General features: G+C 39.5%; 2 protein-coding genes across 18 annotated transcripts in view; one reads left to right on the top strand and one right to left on the bottom strand.

Annotated features, from left to right (window-relative positions):
- The window catches only part of NT5C3A (5'-nucleotidase, cytosolic IIIA), a 36,874-nt gene extending 32,095 nt beyond the window's left edge, over window positions 1-4,779 (bottom strand). The window contains 2 exon segments of the mRNA XM_073332957.2: window positions 4,495-4,756; window positions 4,759-4,779. Of these exon segments, the coding sequence (XP_073189058.2) occupies window positions 4,495-4,756; window positions 4,759-4,779 (283 nt within the window).
- Window positions 4,270-27,104, top strand: part of BBS9 (Bardet-Biedl syndrome 9) — a 437,000-nt gene continuing 414,165 nt past the window's right edge. For 4 of the 17 annotated variants that reach the window (XM_073332911.2, XM_073332908.2, XM_073332912.2 and 1 more), the window contains exons 1-5: window positions 5,017-5,402; window positions 7,524-7,646; window positions 10,284-10,434; window positions 11,581-11,645; window positions 13,894-14,007. In XM_073332911.2, the coding sequence (XP_073189012.2) occupies window positions 7,535-7,646; window positions 10,284-10,434; window positions 11,581-11,645; window positions 13,894-14,007 (442 nt within the window). In that variant the 5' untranslated portion in view covers window positions 5,017-5,402; window positions 7,524-7,534. Of the gene's footprint in view, window positions 4,421-5,014; window positions 5,403-7,523; window positions 7,647-7,817; window positions 7,902-10,283; window positions 10,435-10,938; window positions 10,999-11,580; window positions 11,646-13,893; window positions 14,008-27,104 lie in introns of those variants that run through there. The other 13 variants (XM_073332923.2, XM_073332925.2, XM_073332924.2 and 10 more) reach the window with 10 other exon arrangements.

Below are 27,104 nucleotides of genomic sequence, written 5' to 3'. Positions count from 1 at the left end.
CCCCCCCAGATGTTCTGGTTTAACTTGGATTTAAACCTGGAGAATGGTCAGTTTAGATGAGCTATTACCAGCAGGAGAGTGAGTTTGTGTGTGTATGGGGGTGGGGGGGATGTGAGAAAACCTTGATCTATGCAGGAAATAGCCCGACTTGATTATGTAAAGAGTTGTCACTTTGGATGGGCTAGCACCAGCAGGAGAGTGAATTTGTGTGGGGGGGTGGAGGGTGAGAAAACCTGGATTTGTGCTGGAAATGGCCCACCTGTTGATCACTTTAGATAAGCTATTACCAGCAGGACAGTGGGGTGGGAGGAGGTATTGTTTCATGATTTCTGTGTGTATATAAAGTCTGCTGCAGTTTCCACGGTAAACATCTGATGAAGTGAGCTGTAGCTCACGAAAGCTCATGCTCAAATAAATTGGTTAGTCTCTAAGGTGCCACAAGTACTCCTTTTCTTTTTGTAGAGAATGACTTTGTTTCGCCACAGCAGTTTTTTGCCTAAAGCTTATTCAAGAAATAATGTTTATTTTCATGAAAAGAAAATTACTTATTTAAATTTACTTTCTATCATTTGAACATAAATTTAAAAAAGCAAAACCAACCAACATCCATTTCATTCATAAAACCTAGTCATAAAAGCATTGAGATAGATTTCAATTTAGTTCCTGCATTAGATTATCACCTGAATAATTCAAGGAAAAATGGAGCCAGTGAGTAACTTATTACAATGCAACTGCAATTAGCAATAACAAAAAAAATCTGAACTGATGTGGTACATGCCTAGAACCTTTTTTTTTTTTAAACTAACATTATCATTGAACATTGAACAGTATCACTGAAAAAATATTTTTCTGTTTTACAGACATATCTTCTACCCTCCTATCTCTTTCACCAAAAATGTGTTGGTAACGAGTTAGTGCTGCCCTAACGTTCTTTCAACAAAAAAAAAAATCACATTACTGGATGCACTGAATCCTGACCTTTACTATTTGGAGCTCAAATTGCAAATGTTAGCACATTTTATTGATAATTATTAAGACTATGAGGAATCAATTTTCAAAGAAGATAGATCAGTAATGGTGATTTCATCAACCCTTCCAGGTTTTATAAGAAGCTGTACTTCAAAACTGGTGTTGAACCAAAAAAGTTTAATCAATTTCATTTCTTGACTGGACTAAGTTCTATTGTAGAAAGAGAAGATCAAACTGATTCTTCAGTTGACTGTGGTAAAGAAAGTCCTATCTGAGAAAATATGAATAGGTTTTGTACCTATTTTAGAAAAAAACCCAGAACTCTGGCATTTTGTTTTGAGGCCACATTTTTCCTCCCATCGGTCTCTAGAACTTGACAAAAATGCCTAAAAGAGCATTTTGGACTCTGGACCACAGAAACAGAATGTCTGAAGTCTCAACTCCTAGTTGGACCCCATCTAGAATGGGTGGAAAAAGCCAGTTAGGAGAACAAATGTTTAAAGACAGTTCATGCTAATATAGTGTAAATATGCTTTTCCTGGCCTGAATAGACCGGTTTTACAAACCATTTTCTAATTATCTACTCCACGCGGGTCTTAGAAGAGTCTTCAGGCAATGCCAACTTGTTTTAGTTATGCATGTCTTTGGGAATGTATCATTCAAAACAGTAAAATGATTATTCTAGGTATGCACTAGTCTAAAACATAGTTTATAAAATGGTAGTGCCTGGTCTCCACTGGCCAGCTAAACCATGTTTAATACTGAAATGAAAAACATTTAAAAACCGTTCTGTTAATACTCTTATTACCAGTAATGAGAGGGTTTTAAGGGTCACTGCTGCATGAGTGGGTCCAACATTAGCTCCTCAAGAGATATTCTCCAAATCACTACTTGCATCAGGCTCAGAATCTTCCCCTTCAAAATTCTCCTTCTCTCAAATGGACCATCATATTGGACATCTTTCAAAGTTCCCATGCTCTTGACGCCATGGTCATGCTAATCGGAGAGGGAGTGTGTCTACTGGCTACTGCAGGAGAGTAGGAGGCAGGACTCCCACAATCTTTTTCCTGATTGCCACTCACATTGGACAAGTGATTTAACCACTGCACCTCAGTTTACCTATTTATAAAATTGATAGAGCAATGCTTATTTACCTCAAGGAGTGTTGGGAAGCCTCATGAATCTTTGTAATTAAGTTTGAGATGCTTGAAGGGTAGATGTTATGTAAGTGTGAAGTATTATACATTCCTTATTTCAAACAGAATGAAATAGATTGATTTCATCCTGCACTGATGGAGGTCTTCAAGCTCCCCTCACACTAATGTGACATCATTGTTTCCCATAGTAACTTATGTACATCAAATATAAAAAAGCAGAGACCCACAACAGAATACAAAAGGAGAAACACTGAATAGCATAAACAAAATATATGGTAGTGCGGTATAACATTATTGCCACTCATTTGGGAAGACCTGCATTCTTTGGGGCAGAATTACTTTGTTTCGCCACAATTGACAGCTAACACAACTCTTCCCAAAAAAGTAGTGTTACCTTTTTTCTTTTTTTCCCCCCTTATTTTAAATACCTCAACACTTTTTATACTTCACATTTACTCATTATTCATATCCATGGAATACACTCCTTTATCTCTGCAGCCATGGAATGAACTGCAGTTATTTTGCATCTCTGACCACCTCACTTGCCCTCTTCTAATCAATTCATTTGCAAAACTCTAATTCTAACATTCCAGAAACTTATGTTTTCCTTCAAACACTTACAAACAAAAGTGATAAGCAAAAAACAAAGAAAAGGAGTGTTCTTAACCTGAGTTAGCTAACTCAAAGTAAAGTCTTAGTGAAGACAAGGGAGTCTGTGGTTTTCACATTAGTTAGTAGATGTAATTAAAAACTATGCGCCCCCCTGTAAAGACATAACCCAACAGCAAAGATTTAAAGGGAAAAAAAAAAACTATTTTAGCCACTGATACTTAGGAACATGCTTAACTTTAATCACAGTCCAATTGAAGTCAATGTGACTATTTATGTAAGAAAAGTTATGTACCTGCTTAAGTGTTTGTGGGTTCAGGGCCTTAATTTTCAGTAGTTTGAATTTCACAAAACTGCTATAAGCAATAAACAAAGATAACCTACCAGTAACAACATTTAAGAAAAATAGCATTTATAATTTAGTTTATTAATTTTAATTTATGGTGTCAATAGCACATTTTACAAAGCCTTATTTAAATCCTTCTACCCTCTTTCCAAATATTTTAGGAAAGTAGAGCTATCTGAAGCTACAAACCTCAACTTCCATACCTCCACAAGCAGCTGTAACAGGAAACCAAAACCATACAAAACAAAACCAAAACCCCATACTTTCTATACATTGCACCTGGCATGTAAAGATTTTTCACTGGGGGGGGGGGGGAAATGAGATGGTTCACGGAGATTAGTGATAGCACACAGTGGATTTTTGCTGGGATTCATGTTTTGATAAACATGTGATTTGCACATACAGGTGGGAGTAATTGCACAGTCAAATGAACAGCTGAACATTTTACTATTTGCATGTACAATTGTGGTATCTGTTAGAACCAATTATGTATGAATAATTATAAAAATCTAGGCCTTAAATCGAATCTAGTGGCAGCAGTCCCCTGATACATCATAGAGGGCTAGTGTGAAATAAGTTGGTGGTCTCAGTCCAGTTCTTACTGGACAAGTGTCCATATCACAAAAACCACCTTAACAACTGGCACTTTTGTCAAGTGCCTCTGTAAAAAGGCTAGTTACTAAATATGCCATGGGCAGCAAATGACAGTTACTGGAGCTGGCTACTCCAGAACGAGCCTGATGCAGTATGGATGAAGCTTGCATGGATAATACACTTATTTGTACCAGTTTTGCATTACACTTTGCAGAGCTGTGGAGCGGAAGCCTTTCACAAGCATTCCATTCGCCGCTCCCTCATTTTTCGTCTCACCCAACCAACTCCACTGTAAAACTGCAACCAGCCTAGGTGCGGGAACTAGGGGAGCTGCCGCAACTCCCTGGCTTGAAGTGGTTTCCAGCATACACAGCACTTGCAGTTTGGTTCAATGGCTCTCCACACCCTCACTATACAAACTCTTCCAGCACTCCTGGCGACCAGTTTGCAAACAAGCAAACCACAAAAACCCCTCCTAGTCTGATGTTCTCACATCAGCGCCTCAGAGCCCAGCGGCGGATTCCCCCGCTAGGACTCCAGCCGATCCTGTCACGCCAGCGTGAATCTGGAAGGACTTTAATCCCCACACACCTGCCTATGTAGACGTACCGAGGGATGGATTCGGACTCCTCCTCCCCCTCCCCACAGACTCAGGGCGAGCAGGCTTTGAAGCTGCCCGAAACAGACGGCCAGCGGCACGTGGGGGCTCAGGCGGCTGTCAGGACGGACAAGCCCAACCCTAGGGGTAGGAGCCCTCCCAGGCCCCGGGCTGGGGGCAGGAGGGTGTCCGGGGCGACGCGCGGTCCCGCTGGGACCTACCATCTCGATGATCTTGGTCTTCCTGCCTGTCTTCTTCTTCATGGTGAAGAGGTACTGGGCCAGGACGACTCCCCCCACCAGGGCGCACACGCTGGCGCTGGCCACCGCTCCCATTTTGGCCACCGCGGTCCGATCCATGGCGGCTCCCCCCTCTGCGGGGAGGGTGGGCTGGGAAGTCTCGGTGTCCCCCCGACAGCAACACCGGGGCCCGCGAGCGGCAGAGGCCGAGAGATCCCGACGCTACCACACAGGAGGGAAGGAGGGGACGACGTTGGGAAAGACCATTCAGAGGGGGAGTTTTATCAGCCTCCCTTTTCCCCCCCAGCAGGTTGTGGCGCTTCCATACTGCGTCGTTTTCTCCATACGTCAAAAGAGAAATGCAGCTGAAATGGCTCCGGGGCTGGCTGCTTTCGGAAGAGGGGAGCTGCTCTCCCCTCCCTCAGGGAATGGTACAACCCCACCCGCCCTATCAGGGCCACTCTGGTGTTTTCCAAACTACATCTCCCGGGACGCTCCGGGGTAGACCCCTTTTCCGCTTCCGGTCCCCGCTCTCAGGGAGCTGGGTTGGTTGTTAAAGTGCTATGACAACGGGCGCGAAGATGGCCGCTGCGGCTGGCGGAGCGGGGCAGCTGGTGCCGCCTGCAGCCTCTCCCTGAGCAGCGGCTCTCCGTCCTCCACCCCGCACCCTGTCCCGTCGGCGGGGCTGCGAGCGGGGAGGGCTGAGCCGGCTGGCGCCTGTTGATTTCCGTCCTCGGGGACCCGCTGAGCCCCAGGGCTGGAGCTTGGGAGGAACCCGCACCTCTCTGCTCGCGCACACCCCTAATGTAGACGCCTCCTCCGCCGTGGTTGCTGGTCAGTTTCCAGGATAGGTACTTGGGGGTGCAGAGGCCCCTGCTTGGACGGGTCTGGTGAGTAGCCCGGTTGTCTCATGCAAGGCAATGGTTTGTGCAGTGCCTGGAAACGTGCAGCCCTCTCGCTTGGGAGCTTTAAAACTAGAGTGGACGAAGCCCACGCTCGCAAACGTACGGGTTCTGCACTGGCTGGGTGCTGGAGATGGAGGAGCCCTGTGTAGTGTCACCCCTTCCCATATCTATGGAAAATATAAAGTGGTGCTTATATTTTCCCTGTTATTTTCGCTCAGAAATTCTCTACTCACCTTACAGTGAGGAGAAGCAGAGGCAATAATCAAAAGATGTCAGTAGGGCATTAGGGGAAAATAATTCCCAGATCATCCTATTTAATCCCCGTCTTCTGCTCTCTCCCATGACTGCGTTATTAACCCTGTAAAATGCCCTGTAGTACTTTTGTATGAATGTTGATTTATGTAAAGTAGAAGTTTATCTAGTTTAGTTAAAGGTTTGTATGTGTTTTGTTGCTAGTCGTTAAATAGTTTATATTTTGGAGCTTTATACCCTCCCTACAGGCAACAGGCCTTAGGTTGGCTGTTTTGTTTAGCATGGTGTTGTTTGTATTTTTCTAATTAGAATAAATAAAACTAACAATGCTTGAGTGCCAAGGCAACAGGCATCATAGCAGTTCTTTTTTAAAAAACAAACCAAAAAATAAGTGAAAATAAATACTAAAAAAAAGTTAAGAAATAATTCAAGAATTGTTGTGTATTCTGTATGGTGTGTAACTAAATCTAATTATTGAGATTCAATCAAGCTTTAAAAAGACAACATATGGATTTAAACAATGGCAATCTTATAAATATCACACTGCCTACAAAAGTTATCCTCTCTCCAGTCTCTTCCACCCCCTCCCCACTCCTCCACCCAAGATAACAGCAGGGGTAGGGCACAAATCGGCTTTTCTACTATTGGACAGAGTCCCTCACTCATGTAATGAGGGCATCTTCTTCAACGCGATTATACAGTGGAGGTCTTGATGCTGATTTGTTTTTATCTTGGTGTGCTCTGTGAAATAAGCTGCTGTTTAGGAAAACTAGACCAAGCTGATGATTCTTTTGATCCCTTGAATCAGAGGAGAAACCTCCTTTGGAAAGATCCCCTCTCTTGTATGGTGTTAGGCTGGTACTCTTTTAAAGGGACAGCTATCTTGCCAAGCAGCTGCAAGGATAATTCTTTGACATATAAAAGGTGCTAGAATAATGCAAGGAGTCTGCTTAGATTAATTTTCAAGAGCGCTTTTTGGAAAATGCTTCTTGTATTTGACTGAGAAATGTCTTTTGTTAGTGATGTCCAGGTCCTGAAATGGGTTCTGTGATATAGTCAGGTACAAGGAGCCCTGCAAAGACAGTAAAATCATTTATGGCTTGATCCATTTCATAGTGTTTTTAAGCTGTGTGATTGAAGGCCCAACAATAGACCTAACAGAACTTTTATACCTACCAAGTGGTTTTTTTTTTTTTTTTAAATTTTGCTTGTTGGATTTTGTGTGGACTCCCCATCTCCCACCTTAAGTTTCTATAATATGCTGTTAATTATTATTAACTTATGAATCTTGTACAAACTAATGTTGTTTCTGAAAAATATGCTCCATTTGTATACCTTTGAAAAGTATATGATGATATAAGAACATAAGAATGGCCATATTGGGTCAGACCAATGGTCTGTCTAGCCCAGTAGCCTGTCTTCTGACAATGGCCAGTGTCAGATGCTTTAAAGGGAATGAGCAGAACAGGGCAATTACCAAGTGATCTATCCCGCTGTGGTCCAGTCCTGACAACTGGCAGTCAGGTGCTTAGGGACACCTAGAGCATGGGGTTGCAACCCTGACCATTTTGGCTAATAGCCATTGATTGACCTATCCTCCATGAACTTTTCTAATTCTTTTTTTAACCTACTTACAGTTTTTTTGGCCTTCACAACATTCCCTGCCAACGAGTTCCACAGGGACATCACCTCACAAATATTTAGAATTCCTGATTTAATTTGTTTTTGTGCTGATCTGATGTGGAATCAAAGCAAAAATAATTTAGGTTACTATGCTTCCTAGAAAAGCTAACATGATCTGTATAACTTGATATGAAAAGTATGGATTTTACCCCAGATTCTGTTTCCTTTTAGCGTGAAGGAGAATGTCTTTATTTAAAGCCCGAGATTGGTGGTCAACAGCTCTTGGAGAAAAAGAAGAATTTGATCAAGGGTGTTTATGTGTAGCTGATGTTGACAACAGCGGCAGTGGACAAGGTAAACAGAAATTCTGAGTTGGCCTTCAGATTTTAAAGGTGACATAAACATGCCTGAAAATTTTATTGACTCCAGCAACATGTGCTAAATGCTTATTAACGAGATGAAGTAGGAGGCATTCGGCATATACTACTACACTTTGTCCCCTGCCCCTTTTCTTTGTGTTTTCAGACTTCACTTAGATATTCTAGAATGCATCATTTCATTTTATATGATGTCATTGCTTTCAAGAAACCCTGCTAGAGCCTGGAACATGTAAGTGGCATTTTTTCACAAGTATGTGGCACCATTTTCATATTTTTAATATTACCTCAGTGTGTGTACAGTATTAAAGAATTGTTGAAAACATTGCCATACACTTGAAGGGGAAAAACACTTATCAAGTATAATTGCAAAATACAGTTTTGGGCATCTTTTGGTGGAAAATTCAAGAAAGTAACTGCTAGTTTAATGAAGCTAGTGCTAGCTCAACCATGAGAGGTTATGTTTGATGTCAGCTTGGGTTTGAAGTAGCTAGGGTTGCGTTTGGGACCTGCTACCAAGAGTTTTAAAGTGTTAGTTTTGACCTATAAATCCCTAAATGTTTTGGGATCTGCTTACCTGAGACTGCCTTTCTGTGCCATTCTGCTGCAGTTGTAATCAGAAAGTCCGATGAAGTGAGCTGTAGCTCACGAAAGCTCATGCTCAAATAAATTGGTTAGTCTCTAAGGTGCCACAAGTACTCCTTTTCTTTTTGCGAATACAGACTAACACGGCTGTTACTCTGAAACCTGAAGAAAGTCCTTGCACTTGATTCCCCCGCCCCCCCGCAGTTGTTCTTTCAAAAAAAAAAGAAAAAGGGAGCTGCTGACAGAGTGTTCTCCTTTCCTTTGGTTTCAGAGTAGCAGCCGTGTTAGTCTGTATTCGCAAAAAGAAAAGGAGTACTTGTGGTACCTGAGAGACTAACCAATTTATTTTGGTTATTCCTTTGAAATGTCTTGAAATAGCTGGAATTTGTTAGGTTTGGTAGCATGCCCAAAAAATCATCTTTCTGAGCAGGTATTAGCTGAGGCAATTGAAGGTGGAATTTCCGTCTAGTGGGAAAGTGCTGTTGCTGGGGGAGAAGAGCTTAAACTGTATAGATCATATTACTGGATATTCAATAGTGCTAAGGTGGGAGGAAGAAGTATTGCTGCTTTGGTCAATCGTTTTACTTTGCATTTACTATGTTCCGTTGTCTGTAAATATGTTATGGGTGGCCAGAGCACTTGATGGGGTACCCTTTGGTATGGAATTTGATCAAAAGTAAATAAAATAAGAGGTAAACTTGACTGCCTGCCCATCTGGATGAAGGAAAAAAAATCCCTCTTTAGGCAAGTTTATCAAATGTAAGAAAAATATTTTGTAAAGAACGTGTAAATGAGGTAGCTTTAGGGAGCTAAGGGACATACAAATGTCTTCATGACTGCATCTTCATCTGTCAGTGTGATATACAGATAAATTGTGACAGAAATGGATGAGGTAGAGATTAGAGTGCAAGGGGCAGAGGTCACGCTCTGAGTTGAATGAATTGCAGCATGAATGTTGTTTGCTACAGTAGAGGTGAAGATAGCTGCCTGCTTCTCCACCTGTGTGAAATGGGGTCCTGTGGAACTGTTCCAAATGGCTAAAAGCCTGGTAAACCTTGGCTGCCTCCACTCTGAAACAGTCAGGTCTTTTATATTATGAGTATGTCCATGTGACTTATGGACAGGATTTATTGGTACATCTCAGATGCAGATAGATGTCTGGAGGAGATAAATGTTAGTGTCATCTCTGGAGGTTGTGAGCAGAACTGATCTCCTGAGGCACAGGGGGCTTTCTGTAATCATTTTTGTTTACTTACTTCAGATTTGTGTTTCTTAAGAATCTTTGCTGACTTTTATTAAATACTATTTCATAATAAATATTATTACTATAGGAATCCTGAACCAAATCCACTATTTCCCCCCCGCTCTCCTGCTGGTAATAGCTCACCTTAGTGATCACTCTCGTTACAGTGTGTATGGTAACACCCATTGTTTCATGTTCTCTGTGTATATAAATCTCCCCACTGTATTTTCCACTGAATGCATCCGATGAAGTGAGCTGTAGCTCATGAAAGCTTATGCTCAAATAAATTTGTTAGTCTCTAAGGTGCCACAAGTACTCCTTTTTTCTTTTTTTAAAGTCAATGGGAGTTTCACCCACTTATGTCAAGCCTAAATTTGGCCCATTCTACGTTTTTGATACATTGACCTGAAAAAATAATAACCAGACTTCAATTTCTCATCTGGATAGCACCTATAACATTGTTGTTACCAGATTTTTAAAAGTCAACATTCTGCTGCTTGTTTGGTGAGAAGAGCGTTGCCAAATCTCTAAGACTTGAGAACTGAACATTTGGAGGTACTGGCTACACTCAGAGAGTGGATTTCGGAGACTGGACTGGAATTTGAGAACTATCGCTTCCTCGTTCTCACTGTTGAAATATTTAAGTCAGTTCGGTATTTAGGATGCAGAACATCAGCATAATTATGTGTAAACATCCCATCATTTTAGGGGTACACTTTTAAGCACATATGCAGAACATTTATTTCTCTATTTTTAATTTTCCTCTTGTTGGACATTTTTCTGCAGATAAAATAATTGTTGGCAGTTATATTGGATATCTTCGAATCTTTAATCCTCACCCTGTCAAACCTGGAGATGGAATGCAAGCTGAAGATTTGCTCCTGGAAGTGCAACTGCGAGATTCAATACTCCAGGTGGAAGTAGGAAAATTTGTTTCGTAAGTAAACAGTCCATGTTGCTGATGATGATTACACTAATTAGGAGGCTTTAGGCTAATTTGTCATAGTAGCTAACTTGCCTCCCTAAAGACCATCTAGATCAATTTTGTAATGTGCCGGGGGTTTGGTCTGAGCTATCTCATTTGAATCAACATCTACTTCTTGGCACTGCAGTGTTTGACTCTTACAGCCATTTAAAAAAAAATCATGAACTCTGAATTATGCATTTCATCTGCTTATTGATTTATATAGTATAGAGCATAAATGGAAAAAAATGTTTATGCTCATTAAGGTAAAGTCTTAGTCTAGGTTATATTAAAATCCCCAAATGTCCTCTACTTGTGTTCTGATGCTGCATATAAACATTGCTGTGCTTCTTTAAAAAAGTACTTGTCTACTAAGTACGCAGCAGCCATGTTGCTTTGCAAGCTATTTTATTTATTATAAGCCAATTTAAGAGTAATGCCTGTCTCTGTTCTTAACACCATTCATTTCTTAATTAGGTGTTCTTGAAGGTACTGCACAGATGCAGCAATGTCTTATGGTATCGGAACTAGCTAAAGGTGGCTGCTGCTGCTATTATTATTACTTTTTAATTATTTATTAATTATTTTATTATAGTGCAAGAGCTCTTTTCTTTGCAGTAAATAAGATTGTTTGTGTATCGAGGATGGGCACAGAATACAAAATATTGTGACTATCTTAGTATAATGAGTATTTAATTTTGTATTGTAGATTAATTCAGTCTACTGTTAGTAACTGTGTCTCATACAAACTGTAAAGTAGTATCCATATCTATCAAATGATGCTCATCTAAAGTGACAATCACACATTTGCCCCCTACTATTACTCTCACTGGAAGTATTAGTACTAGCTTGTTAGATAACAGGATCACGCTGAATCAGAAAAAGCTTGCTTGCTTCATGTGCTCACATCTGCAAAATGTCTCTTAAGGATCTACTGAGAACTTAACAACTATTAGCTGTCAAATATAATTTCAGATGTTTTAATTCTGAGTGATAGTTTAGTTGCACAATATTTTATTTGTCTGGTAATTAACATTTGAGAATATGGGGGCCTGGAAACTCACTTGCAAATTTTCTCCTTTTTTTTTTCTCCCCACCCCCCACCCCCCTCATTGTCAGTGGTACTGAACTACTTCATCTGGCTGTACTGCATTGCAGAAAACTGTGTGTGTATGCTGTCTCAGGTAAAAAATACTGCCCAGAATAGCTGTCTATCTCTCTGTCTGCCTTTTTTGTGTGCTATTGATCAGTTTAGCTATCTGGTCTGACTAGGCATATGTAGTGAGAAGTTTCTCTGGTACTAACAGTGCAAAGTCACAATCAGAGTGTTTGAAGGACTCTCAAAATTCAGGACTGATGTTTCTTCTCTTACACACTTTTGGTCCTTCTTTGTCATACAGTAGCAATTATGTATAAAATGTACCCTCTGGCTAATAGAGAGCAGGCAGCTTGCTCTGAGTGTGCTGAATTGTTCTGTGCCAGGGCGCTAATGAGTTGTAGTTATGTAGACTGCGCTCTTTGAAGAGAAGCACTAGTGTTACCTCTGCAACATTCCAAGTTCTCCTTTGCTTGAAGAGTGATATTGCAGATCTACCTTGTGGAAGCAGTAGCTCTACTGCTGAACCATTTGGCACGTTCTGAGCTTTGTAACTAGCTTTACCATTCAGAGGATTATTTTAGAGCGCATGTGGAAGATTAATATTAAACTTGTGCATGGAAAAGCAAATATGTGTGTTTGTCAACAGAAGTGTGTCAATAGTAGTGTGTGTTTGTCAATAAAAGCTTCTTATGTTACAACTTTGAGTACAGAAGCTGATGCACAGAGCTCTAATGAACAAACTGTTGGCAGATAAAGATGCCCTGTAAATATAATTGTTTTAGAAAATGAACTAAATTTTATTAAACATTAAATGCTTGATACTTGCCTTAAAATAAGAAAGGCTCTAGGGAAGATGAATTAGTGAAGGCAAGGAGGCCAGAATAGCAAAATGAAAGGGTAAACCTGCTTATTCTTCCCCTCCTTTAGTGTGTAGAAGGTCTGAATGTGACAGAACTGATGCAGCTGTATTGTTTGCAGTACGTAATCAAATATGAAACTGAATTCTTGGATCTCTAAGATGCACAAAACAAAAGAAACTTCTTTTGCTGGAGTTCTGCATAAACTGGAACATGACGAATTTGCCTCATTTTTCAACATTTCTTACATAGTTGCTAAACATGACTTCAGTTTTAGAGATTTTTGAAATAATCCCCAATTTGTAGGCCAAAAGGATCCTCCTTAATCTTGACCAGACTATATTAACATCTCACAAAGGATTACAGAAAGTTAGGTTTATTACTGTTCTTACTGATGGTAGTCTGTAGCTGAACAAGTGATGGTGTACAGGTTTGTTCACTATTGGAAACTTTGTGCTCACTTTGTTGATGTAGGAGAGCTGGGTTCTGGGGCAGCTAATAGTATAAAATGGGGTGGGAGGAAACTTTTGGAGCTGCAGGGCTCAAGGCAGAAAAGCTCAAATCAACAATGGTTGGATTCAGTTTAGATGATGCAGCATGGAATATAGGCACTTCAAACGATGCTTAGGTCCATTTTAGATTACATTGTCCTTACATTGTTGAGCATTGCATCAACCACAGTTCTAAACTTACTATTCTGGTTCTTAAGAGATTTTCCAAATTTTGACAGTGTAATTTTTTTTCAAATTTTATTAATTCCCCAAAGATACCAACTTCAAGCTCTTGTAGATTATATACTTCTGAAATATCTCCAGGCGTCTATCTGCAGGAGCTTGAAGTTATCATGTCTGGGGATTAACACAATATGTATATGGCATCTGCAGCGTCCAGCACTACACCGAGTTACTACTTGGGTAATTATCAGTTTTCTGTCAACCATTAGAAACATACTGCAAAAACAGAGTCAAGAGCTGATGTGGCGTAATTTAGAGTCTCTCTTAAGGAGATTAAGACGTTTTGGCTGAAACAAATTGCGAGACATACTTTGTTTGTTGGATCCTAGAACTGCAGAATCGTAATGCAAAACATTTTGTTTTGCCTTCTTTGGGTGAGTAAATTGATTTCTGATTACATGGCTGAACCATATACTGTGGAAAGATGTGAGAGTCCTTTGCTCAAATAGTCTTCTTCAGGGCAGGCACTGTCTCTTATTTTGTTTTATACAGTGCTTAGTATAATGGAACCCCACTCCTGGTTTTGGCCTGTAGGTACTGCTGATGTACAAATAATAAACACATTTGCCACTTTCCTAAAAATATATCATTGTCAACCCTCAGACCCATACCAAAGCAACTAATAATAGATAAGGCCTCAGCATATAATGTTCTTAAATAATCTAAAAAAGTTCCTGTTTTTCCTTCATGTGGACCACAAGTTAAAAATTAGATATCTATATTGTTCCTTGTTTTTTCATAGGAACTTTGGGAAATGTGGAACATGGGAACCAGTATCAGATCAAACTTATGTATGAACACAATCTTCAGAGAACAGCCTGCAACATGACTTATGGACCATTTGGTGGTGTGAAAGGTAAATTAGTTCTAAGTGAATTTTAGCCTGTGGATTAAAATTTATTTATTGATCAAGAACAACGTGGGCTTGTGGCATATGCAAGCTTTCCCACTTTGGGGCTATGTTACATTTAGCAGGGAATGTCTAGGAATCAAAGAATACTTAAAGCCCTACTTCAATTGTGGAATGATTGTCAAATAATTGTGGCTGAGTTGCGGACAAGACATGGAAAATAGCTGAAAAGTAATAATAGACCTTTATTAATTGTGGTAATTTGAAAAAGCCAGAGAAGACCTATTTGTTTAAGAGAAATTTTCTGGAACAATATAAACACTCGGGTATTATGTTATGCCTACTAATTTTTTTTGATAACAGGACATTTTGCTGCAACAATATTATGGTCATTAATGCCTGGGGCTCCGGCTGACAGCAGGACCCCCCAGGCAGCTGATAAAATTGTAGCGGAAGCCTAATATTGCAAGATTTTCAATATTGCAAATTAAGTAGGGCCTCAAGAATAGTTCATTTTGATGCTCATTCAGTCCTGGGCCTCTTCTGAAAATGCTAGTAAGCTTCTGTTTTGGGAGTTTTTGTGGTGCTGCCATCTTTAGATTAGTAGTTGGGATGAGAACAGTTAGGAAGTATCATTTGTTTTGCTTTTGTTTTTAACACATCAGTGAACCTAAAATAAGAAAGTTAAATACAGAGTATACTAGGGTGATTAAAGGTCAAGTGTTGAAATAAGGATGTTGGCTCATAAGGACACTTATGTTAAAACTATATTAAAAAACAAATAAAACCCAAGTTTTCTTTCCTTGTAATAATTCAGATGTTGAAAATATCTCTTGTTTTAATACATTTAAGTCATGCTATGCATTTTGCCGAGATTGGACAATGAAAGTAGAGTAGTCCTCTTTACTCTCCGGACTGCTATGCGTGTTTGTTTTTGGCTTTTCCCCTTTCTGTTCCATCTGCCCTATTAAATCTTTTTTAAAAGAAAGTCTATGTAATGTTATCCTTTGAAATGTTAAGCAGACATCTTGTTGTTCAGTATATTACAGTCTTCAGTTAACTTCTGCAGCCAAATTTTAAATGCTTTGCTCCTGTTATCCTGGAAATACTTTTTTGCACATGCTTTATTTATGCACATATGTAAGTGTTTGCAGGTTTGGGGGCCTTACTGAACCATTATTTTCAGAAATCAATTTGACTATTTGTGAAGTTAATGCTACTCATTTTGAGTAGGGGGTATCAAAATCTGACTTTATGTAAATATACATGTGTTTAACCACTAGAGGGCTCCTATATTTTCCCCTGAATGAAAGGTACTGTGAATTATAGGATGAAAATAAAAAGAATTGAAACTAAACAAATTGTGGTTCCTAACTTGATGTTGTATACATAAATTTTTCTAGATGACTATTGAGTGTCTAGTCATCCATTCCATAAAATAAAAACACACAACACAAATAACAATACATTGTTAAGGGCAGACAGAAATATTCATTAGTAAAATGAGCCCAAACCTCTCCAGCTCTCTCCTTGAGAGGACCCCCCCACCCCCAAAAAAGGCACTTTCCTGTATGTCTAGAAAGTTGACAAATTTGAGCTCACGCCCCAACTTGTTTGATCAGAATTTCAAAGTGGAAGACCCCTTCTGCAGGGCACTGCCAACCACTTTCTCCCTTTTAGTGGGGAACTCCAACTCAAGCTTCTCTACTGATGGCAGTTGTGGTAGAGTGACCCCAAGAAAGAGGCAGTATCAAAATAACAGATGGTTTGAAATCATTATCTTGTATTCCGATTGGTAGCTAATACAAGTTGTGGAGCACCGGCATAATGTGCTGTCAGTGTGAAACTCTGTGTAATAATGACAGGTTTCAGAGTAGCAGCCGTGTTAGCCTGTCTTCGCAGAAAAAAAAGGAGTACTTGTGGCACCTTAGAGACTAACAAATTTATTTGAGCATAGGCTTTCGTGAGCTACAGCTCACTTCATCGGATGCATTCAGTGGAAAATACAGTGGGGAGATTTATATACATAGAGAACATGAAACAATGGGTGTTACCATACACACTGTAAGGAGAGTGATCACTTAAGGTGAGCTATTACCAGCAGGAGCGGGGGGCGGGAGGGGGACGGGACACCTTTTGTAGTGATAATCAAGGTGGGCCATTTCCAGTAGTTGACACGCTACAAAAGGTTCTCCCCTCCCCTCCCCCCTGCTCGTAATATCTCACCTTAAGTGATCACTCTCCTTACAGTGTGTATGGTAACACCCATTGTTTCATGTTCTCTATGGATATAAATCTCCCCACTGTATTTTCCACTGAATGCATCCGATGAAGTGAGCTGTAGCTCACGAAAGCTTATGCTCAAATAAATTTGTTAGTCTCTAAGGTGCCACAAGTACTCCTTTTCTTTCTGTGTAATAAGTGGTCCACCACATTTTGTGTGAACTTCACTTTCTGCATGTTCTCAAAGTGTTGTGTCACAAAGAACACTTTACAGGAAAGTGTCTCAAAGTCACAAAGATACGGATAAGTGTCGTAAGGTCCACATCAGAGTGAAAAGGCATGACTCATCTTGCCAGGTGGGGGGAAAATATGCTCCAGGCAACCGCTACTAGCTGGGCTTCCAAGAGAAGTCAGTCTCTAATAATAAACTTTGATTATATGCTTTTACAAATAGCATTGACTCTCTTTCAGTTATGAGCACCAATAAAAGCTTTACCAACTCTCTGGCTTCTTCCCCCAACCTACGAACTTTATCTCTGTCTTGTCTGGACTAAGTTGCAGTCAGCTAGCCTTTGTCCAAGCCTCAAACTCATTGTAACATTGGATTATTTATTGTGTTGATCTGGCTCGGTGAGATGTGTTGGAGAAGTAAGTTATATTGAATACCGTACAGCCCATGTTTCTTTACTAATGCTGTCAGCCACATATACATGTGGAATTGGTGGGGTAACAGTGGTGGGAACTCTTGTGTTATGCTGTAGGAGAGAACTCCTGGGATAGAGGAAATATTGCCCATGACTGTCCTCTGAGTATAAGAATGGAGTCATTCAACAACAACTTTATCCATTCCTACCAGGATCTACTAGTGAGTTAACAGAACTTTAGTATTGTTATCAAAAGCTGCTGACTAATCTAAGTCTGCTTGGACACATTTTGTCTTCATTCATTCCTAGGACCAGTGAATCAATTAATGCAACCACTTTAGTTTCTGTCTCATACCCAGGCCTGTCGCCCAAAGAATCAAGCTTTCGGAACTCTGCAGACTCAAGAAGCTGCCACAGTTGCCCCTCTACAAATTGATGATTTATTTCTAAGGAACAGCAGTTTATATTTATATTTGCCTTAAATAGCTACAGCACAATGGGAAAGGCATGAGATGTGGCCCAACCACCACTAGATGGTCCTCTGGTTACAGTCAGTGGTTTTGCTACACTTTTATAACACTACTTCCGATGGTCTGGTTCTACAGGTGCATTTACTGTAAGACTTAATGAGGTGTGGAAAATACAAAAATACTTTTGCTGAAAACCTGTTCCGCAGAAAGTATTTTATTGACTAAAACCAAATGTTTTTCATGGTTTATGGGATTTTTGTAGAAAAGGGGAGGAGGTGAATTTGACTTTCACTTACTGAAAAACCATTGGCGGGGAGGGGGGAAACTGTTGCAGATTTGGCTAGACTTCTGCTCCGGAAACTAAGCTTTCATTTTACCCACACCTTACCTGCCTCTCACCTTTTTGGTTGCAAGTATAATTTTCAGTATAAACTGATGCAGTGATTTCTGCCTAACTCTACCAGCAACTTTAAATAATATCTCTGAAAGTGGCTCCCAGGACTGTTAGTGTGGTGTTCAGTCTGAATTCTAATAAGAATAATTTAAATGTCAGTATTGTTAGTTATTTCGCTTCCAGTCATTTTAGGAGAATCATTAAACTGAAAAATCCCGTTATGGTTTGTAGTGCCAGAAATTAGTGTGTGTATGTGATATTGCAGGTTGCCATCAAGTCTTGCTTGGGTGAAGAATGAAGAAGTCCTCCATCTCCTCCAAAATTGTAACCTTACCTCTGCCCACAAAGGTGAAGTGAAGGATTAAATACATCCCTTCCCAAGAAAGCCAAAGAGCTTCAACAGGCTCCTGCTCACCAAAAACCAAAATGACTTGCCACACCTACTTGAGGCTTTTAGCACCTAAATACCCTGTCAGAGCTGACACCATTAACAGTGTGGTTATGTATTTAAGGAAAATTTTGCAGCATCTTGGCAATGTTAGGGAGAGTAAATTGAAATGAAATTGAATTTGAAAATAAATAGATATTGCACCGATTCTACTGCAGTGCTGCATAATTTGAATCCAATATACCACTTGGGGCAGTGGCCCTGAATATTAGTAGTTCCTTTTGCTAATTTAAAGCCATTGTGGAGTTTTCTATACAACAGCTGGGACATGTAATTCCCAATGTGGGCAGACATATACACATGGTAGCTCTGCTTGAGCTACCACCTAAAAAATAGCCATGGCTGCAGTGGCATATGCACTGCTTGGACTCACTTGAGCCTTCCCGGTCACATTGCTATTTTTAGGGTCTAACTAGGGCATATCTAGCATGTACCTGTGTTGGGAATTACACCTCCCAGCTGCTATGTGGGCATAGTCTGTATGCCACACTTGTAAGCACAGGAGATACTCCGTTTAAATGATGGAAAGTGCTTAACTGAACCTTTCAGCATGCCAGATAGTAATGTTGATGCCCGATGTTAAATTTTGTGGCTCTTGTTAGATATAAATTTCTAAACTCTGAATGTTTACCTTGATAAATTAATATAGTATCAAAAATATCAATTGTGATAGGCTTGTGAGTAGGCAGTAAAGATATCATACTAATATAAGAAATTTAGCTGGATGAAGGGTAAATTTGCTTCTTAATGGAAAAGATGAATCAGACGGTGTTGGCACCAAGTGAGACCCATTCTTGGTTCAGGGCACGATGCATATGAGGACTTCAAGGTCTGGTGGAGCAGTGTTTCCTCTAATATTTTTCCTGAGGGTGGAACAAATGACCATCTATGCCCAAGTTTTAGATCTGAGTGTCCTCTCCCACACACTCTGTCCTCTGCATTCACTTCCTTCTTTCCTCTGTCTCACTCCCTCTTTATTCATTCCATACTCCCCAATCATTATCACCTGCTCTCCATTAATTCACGCTCTCCCATTTTCACACATTTGCATTCTTTCCCACTGTACTCTCATACCCTTTTCCATCACTTTTACTTTGTATGAGAGAAGCAGACAGAATAGTTCTACACTAGAGAATTAAACCATTTCTACTTTAACCAATTACACATACATGGTTAAATAATACCACCTCACTCTTATATATTACTTAAAGTACAAATGAGGGTCCACATAGCCATGTGGAATAAGCAGAGAAGTCCTACATCCACAGTATAGTGTTCTCTTAAGCCTAGTTACAGTGTCCTAGAGATATTTATCTTGCAATGTACTGGACAAAGATGGGAGGGACAGCATCCTCTTACTGTCTCCCAGGCCTTGTTTTCTCATCTTTGTCCTGCAGTCCTCTTCCCCCTTAAAAATGCCCGTTGATTCCATTTATGCCCCTCCAATAAAGCTCTGGAATGACTAATTTTCCTCTCCATGCCTAATAGGAGGCTACTAGCTGTCCTCCTACAGCAGACCCCACTTATGGGTAGCTGAGAACCCCATTTTAACAAACAGTAGGTGATTTCTCAGACCAGCACTTGCAACTGACAAACCAGCTGTAGTTTGTAAGCTGAGAATATGGGGAGCTGGACCAGGGAGTCATTAATGGAGTCCCTATGCATAAAGAGTTTGTGAACTCTGGTTTTAATTAAAGTGGGGGGGAAGCACCCTGGAAAAAATGCCTTTCAATCAAGGATTTTAATTTTATATTTTTCAAATTAACCTGTAATATTAAAAGTTTACTGAATTTTACTGACAGTTGTAAAAACCCTAATAATTTTGTGTGGCTCGTAGACAACACGGAATATGTTTATTTGGTGTTTATTTTCAAAGCAGCCCTTTATTTTTACTGAATAAGCCTTGGTGGCTGTCTTGTGGGGTTTTTTTTTGTTTTTGTTTTTAGGAGGATTATTTTCTAGTTTAGAGAAGGCCTGTGTAAAGCAACTGGCCATGCACTGTGTTAAAAGTGGATAGATATGGGCCATGCATGCAGTTCACAAGCAAAAGCTCCCCACTGATAATGTAAAGCTCCCACAAATTTCACTCTGAGGCCCTTCAACTTTACTGTTACTGTTTGTTAGCTAGGCCCTTATCCATTAAGGGCTTTAAAAGGACACCAGGATCTTGAAATCATCTTGAAAAGTTCATATGGTTGGTGTTCACTTAACATGCTGTAAGTATTATATGCCTCTATAGCTGCTTCAATGAATTTTGCTTTGTTTAATGCAATAGAGGAGACTATATAATTGCATTTATATTCTTTTCCCCCACCTCCCTTCAAAATGATTTTTAAAAAACTCTGGCATACAGATGTAAGTTTTAGTGCGAAATTTGTGTAGATTTCTTTCTTGTCCTGCATAACTTCAGAATCGCTCTTATCCACTATTCAGCCCTATTTCTTGCCATTCCTTTTGCCTTATTCCTCCACTCTTGTCCCCCACCCCACTTTATTTGCTTTCTATTTCTTATCTCTATGATTTTGCTCCCGTGTTAGGAACAGTCATCCTGTCCTTATCCATCACACTCTCTCCTCCCTCACTCTGTTCAAATTCTTCTTTAACTCTAAGTTTTTCACACAGTCCCTTGTGCCTCTTTATCTGTAATCTTCACAGCCTCTAATCTGATGCTTAGATACCAGGTTAAGTGTCTTCTGAGAACAATACTTAAGATAGAAATAAATGTTATTCTATGTCTTGACTTGTTTGTCTTGTCTTACTTAGGGCTAAATCGGCAGTGTGTGATCTACTTCATAGTAAGGGACAGAGTGGTGGTGTGTGCTTCCCCTGGAGCAGTCCTGGAGGGAGATTGTGACTTTAGAAATCAGTCTCCCAGTTGCTCCTAGAGAGTAAAATGCCACAACTTTATACTTGTCTCAGCATAGGCTCCTTGACATGGTGGGAAGGGGTTGGAATCAAGGCTCATTCCACTCTTATCCTTTCCCACAGATCTTAAGGGGGATATATACCAGATCCGTGGACCCAGCTTCCCCTTGCATATAGGGAGTGGTAGTAGGATGCCCAGGGGCAAAGAAGTAAGGGGACATCTTATGTCCTCTATACTGCCTTGTTCAGGACAGGCCACAATCTGCCCATTAGACTGTAAACTCTCCAGGCAAGGGATGTGTTAACTGTCAGTAAAGTCCTATGTAATGCCAAAGTATTTTATAAATATTTTTAATAATAGAAAATGAGTTTGAGATATTGATGTTTCTAAGTAAGATGAACAGATTTCTGATGAAGATGTATGAAAGAGTGCAGAAGCATTTTTAAATCATGAAATGATTGCTTGAAGTTTCTATAGGCTTATATATTGTGATATAAATAAAAATTCCTAAAATCCATGCAATCAAAGATGTGCCAGAGCAAATAGTAATCAGGAAAACAGCCAATACATTTATAAACTAAAAATGTAGTGAGAATGTAATAATGAAGAACTGGATACTGAGATCCTGTGCCTTCCAAAGTGATTCCTAATTGCCTGACTCCTAGGTCTCTATCTAAAGTGCCTATGAAATGTGGCAATGGCCATATGCCATAATAGGAAGCAACATTTCCCAAGTGTCAGATGAGTTTTATGATTTTTGCTGAGGGGAAAAAATGATACGTTGAGCTGCATATATGAACATCTTGAATACTTCATGAATTTAAAAAAAAAGATTATAAAAGTTTAATGTTGCCTTGATTCTAAGGACTAAATAGATAATGCATTGATAGCTCATGCCCCACTAGTGGGAATTGTTGACACATAAGATAGAGCTCATTTTCTCTGTGTACATAAAGTATATTTGAAGTTGTTTTATATATTAATTCTATGCATAATGTCTTTATTTTCACTGAAAAATGTTTATACTCCATTTTTATTTAGTTGCACAAAATGTGTTTGTACTAACTGGATTTAAAATGATCAGTGAATTCAGCTTGCTTCCTTTAGCTTCTTGAAATAAGTTGATAAAGTCTCTGTAAAGTTCAAGTTTCAGAGTAGCAGCCGTGTTAGTCTGCATCGGCAAAAAGAAAAGGAGTACTTGTGACACCTTAGAGACTAACAAATTTATTTGAGCATATGCTTACGAAAGCTTATGCTCAAATAAATTTGTTAGTCTCTAAGGTGCCACAAGTACTCCTTTTCTTTCTGTAAAGTTCAGTCTCCTAGTGATCAAGTGTGTACTGATTTTTGAAATTAGGATTCCCAGATCATAAAATGGCTTTCAGAACTGCACAGATTTGTTGGAAGTTATTCCACAGGTCCTGCATAAATAAAAGGAAATAATAAAAACAAAGTAAAGAAAGAATAATAAAAACAAAATAAAGAAAGAATATTAAAAATTATAGCATGAAAAAATTACAAGCAAAAAAAGAAGGCAAAAATTTAAAATCCACTACTCCCTCCCTCTACCTAGCTTTTCTCAGCAAATTGTCTGAATTCATTTTACTTTTATTATAGTCCTGGCCTAGAGGCAAAGTATATTTGAGTGTTACAACAAAGAGGGTGCTATAAGGAGGAATTTTTTAAATAATAAAATACAACATATGTGTAAACCATGCAACCTTGTAACAGGAAACTTTATGAGAAGGGTGGACTGTACTTAACTTTTCCACAATTCTGCAAGAATGAATTTTATTAGGTGCTAGTCAGAAAAAAAATTATCAACTGACTTTTATGCTGTAAGGTTAAATGATTCTTATAGCTATGTTTAAATAGAGCAGTGATATAAATTTGGACATTGATTTATCGGCTAGTTCTCTTAAGAAGCAGGGTGTTTAACTATTACCTTCCTTTTAAATTGCTTCTGTATAAAGAAAGATTATTCGTATACTCATTCTTTTGTGAATTTTGTTCAAAGGATAAATCTACCAATCTCTGCTCCTGAATGCCTCCCCATATAACATAACTTTGAAAGGCTATTAGTGGTGTGTTTTCTCTTTGAATAATGATGATATAATCTTTTCTGTAAGTTGAGCATGTGATGGGGAAAATAATTAAGGAAGATCCTCACTGCAGGAAGGAAGAGGAAGATCCTCACTCTTTCCAAACAGTTCCCCCTCTCCTTTTTTATTTTAGGTGATGGGTAAAATTTTGGCCCTGTTGAAGCCAGTGGCAAAACTCAAATGGAGTTCATTGGGCCAGGATTTTATCCCAGCTGACTATATAATTAGAGCCATCATTCATTTCAGCTGCTATTAATTGGAGTGGTAATAATGAAAACAGACTAAGTATAAGCTTGATAAATACAATGTACAAGGAAATGTGTAAAATTGAGTCTAGGAATCCATGAGCTTGTGTGTTTGTTTTCAGATCCTATCCAGAACAGTATGATCCTGGGCTTTTGTGCTGAACATATATACCCTTGAAAATCCTACATTCTGACTTTGTTAGGTCAAACTATCCAGAAAAGGAGTTAGCTTGCCATGACAGCTGCTCAGTGGGGATGGATGGGAAACATTCCTCATATAACCTCCACAACTCTGCATTCTCATGAGTTCAATGCTGGTCCTGTTCTGTATAGAAACAGATATCACTTTGCATGGCTATCAGTCTGGTACCTCTCACAAGTAGTAAATTCACTTTAAAAGCATTCCTTGGAATGATGCAGCATTTTTTTGCTGTCTGATTGTTATTATAGGGTATTTTATACTAATGTTAATCCCAAAGTGTCCCATTAAAAAGAACTAGATAATTTCATAGAGGATAGGTCCGTCAATGGCTATTAGCCAAGATGGACAGGGATGGTGTCCCTAGCCTCTGTTTGCCAGAAGTTGGGAATGGGTGACGGGATGGATCACTTGATGATTACCTATTCTGTTCATTCCCTCTGGGGAACCTGGCATTGGCAACTGTTGAAAGATGGACCTTTGATCTGACAACCCTCAATGACTAATGAAAATAAATTATTCCTATGTCTTTATCATAGATGTTTTTCATATTTTAAAATAATTTAAGGCCCATTTGTTTCTCTTATCTCTAGAATGAAAGTCAAATTATTTTACCCTTTCCTCATTGGTCTTATTTTCCAAACCTTTCATAAATTTAGTATGTAACTGTGTACTGCTTTGTAATTTTTCTTTAAAAATATTGTGCCCAAATGTGAACAGTTGGTGTACATTGCTAATGTGAAGGGTACATTATTAGTGTACAGTTTGCCTACAGGGTTCTAGCTGTTTGAGTACTCAGGTCAAGGCCGAACAAGTGCCCAGAAGAACAATTGTCTCATTTGTTTTTAATAGGATATGTCTACTAATATGACCCAATATAGCATCTGTCTTTTTGGTGACATCATTATATTGTTGACTCATATTTAATTCATCATTCTACTCTAATCCCCAGATTCTTCTCTCTGGTGCAATAGCGTAGTCAACCTTCTTCATTCTTCAGTTTCTGTGAGACAGTTGTGCAAGATCATATCAAATGTCTTACTAAAGTTTAGAGATGCTGTCCACTATATTTCCTTTATCCAGTATATTGTTACCTTGCAAAGAAATAGTTACTTCGGCATGATTAGTGTTTGATTACTTCATACCTTTCGTATATCACCTTATTTTTTACAAATTCATTTCCTGTTTATCTGTGTTTTGCAATTTAGCAAGCATCAGATTTGCTGTAATTCTGTGGGTTGCCCCCTCCCCCCCCCATATAAAACAGTCACTTTTTCTCTTTTCTAAATATCTGAGAGCTTATCCATCCTCAAAGGACCATCAAAAGTAGGTTTGTAAAGATAGCAGTACATCTTTTAATTCTTTTAGTACTCATCAGTGACTATCCTTGGGCTCTGTAGTACTTTTTTATTAAATATGTCACAGCCGTCTAGATTTTTTTTTTTTAAACTGGTGGTTATCAAACCATGGTTCATGATGGTGCTTCTCTCACAGTACTGATGCATCTTCTTTTTTAAGCAGTGATACTTTCTGATGGTTGTACTCCAGTCTAGGATTATTTTGTGGTCTTGAGGTGTTTTGGCCAGCTAACCTACCAAAAAAGTGCATATTTTGGAGGAGATAGTGGAGTGATTCTTTTTGGTCACTGAGGTTATGTCTTCACTACTGCCTATGTTGTGGAATCTTATGTTGCTCGGGGTTTTGAATATTCCATCCCCCTGAGCGACATAAGTTACACCGACATAAGCACTAGCGTAACAGCGCTCTTTTGGCGGGAGAGCTACTGCTGACATAGCTTGTGCCACTTGTAGGGGTGATGTATTTTTTATGCTGACAGGAGAACTCTCTCCTGTCATCATAGAGCGTCTTCACCAGACATGTTGCAGCAACGCAGCTGTATCAGTACAGCTGCAGCACTGTACATGTAGACGTGTAGATGGTTGGATATTAGGAAAAACTTTTTCATTCTGAGGGTGGTGAAACACTGGAATGCGTTACCTAGGGAGGTGGTGGAATCTCCTTTCCTAGAAGTTTTTAAAGTCGGGATTGACAAAGCCCTGGCTGGGATGATTTAGTCGGGGATCGGTCCTGCTTTGAGCAGGGGGTTGGACTAGATGACCTCCTGAGGTCCCTTCCAACCCTAATATTCTATGATTCTATGACATGGCTTGCTTGTTTTATGGCTTGTGTGATTTTTTAGGAGCTGAACGCAGAATTCTATTCTTGATTAATGTTTATTTCAAAGTTTAATTGGAGGGTGAGTGTCAATAAGTGACCTTAGCATACGCTCAGAATGGGACAACTTTGTAAAACGAAGACAAAAATATACAGCTTCTAGATATTAAAGATTATGGGGACACTAGGGAGAGGAGTTCTTGGAACTAAAAAAGCAAAAATGAAAGCACGTCTGGGTCACCCAGGGCCTTGAGGAAAACTCTCATAATGCTACACATGTTCAGATTGCTGCTGATTGTGGCATCTGTCTGAATGTGTCCGTATATTGTTGGAAAAAATCTTGTTAAAAATAAATTGTCTTAAGGCCAGTGTGGGTGGCAACTGGGAATTTTGGACACCCCATCCTGGCAGACTACTGACCATAATGACACTGTGTTGGGCCCATCACTGGACCACCAGGGACTTGAGGGACTCAAAAATTGCAAGGTAGGACGTGGTTGTAAGAGACCTGTTTTATATTTCTTCTTGTTTGGGCCTCATGCAGTTTTTCCATTGATGGAGGTAGAGCAGCTGATACTGATATAACACTGCCATTTTTGGTTGCGAAATGAGTGTTTACTTTGGGGAAAATATTTTAATAAAAATAAAACCTGGTAGACCAAAACCAGAGAATTTCCTAAAAAGAAAAGGAGTACTTGTGGCACCTTAGAGACTAACCAATTTATTTGAGCATGAGCTTTCGTGAGCTACAGCTCACTTCATCGGATGCATACCGTGGCGGTATGCATCCGATGAAGTGAGCTGTAGCTCACGAAAGCTCATGCTCAAATAAATTGGTTAGTCTCTAAGGTGCCACAAGTACTCCTTTTCTTTTTGCAAAGACAGACTAACACGGCTGTTACTCTGAAACCAGAGAATTTCCTATCGCCCTAACTCCTGACTATTGCAAAAACTTTTTATAACAAGCATCCACAACCTCAAAATGTTGATCCCTGGGAGTCTTCTCATTCTTCACGTAGGCCGTGTGCAAGTTCCTCACATCCAGGTTATGTCTAAACCTTGCAGATTTTTCTGCATCACATTTCTCAAATACAGTCTTTCCAATCCATCCATTCAGCTATAACTCTCATCCAGGCTCTCGTAATCTTGCATGTCTACTACTGCAACAGTCTTTTCTCTGACCTTGGCAAATGCAGTCTTGCCTCACTCATCCATTCAGAATGCTACTGCAAAGAGAATTTTCTTAGCCTGTTGCTTCGATCAAATCACCTCTCTTTTTGCTTCGCACCACTGGCTTGCTCTTCTCTATTGTATCAGACATATGTATTTGTATTCAC

Source organism: Lepidochelys kempii, chromosome 2 (genome assembly GCF_965140285.1).
Source record: "Lepidochelys kempii isolate rLepKem1 chromosome 2, rLepKem1.hap1, whole genome shotgun sequence".
NCBI classification, from domain to species: Eukaryota; Metazoa; Chordata; order Testudines; family Cheloniidae; genus Lepidochelys; species Lepidochelys kempii.
This window is presented reverse-complemented; position numbering and strand designations above follow the sequence as displayed.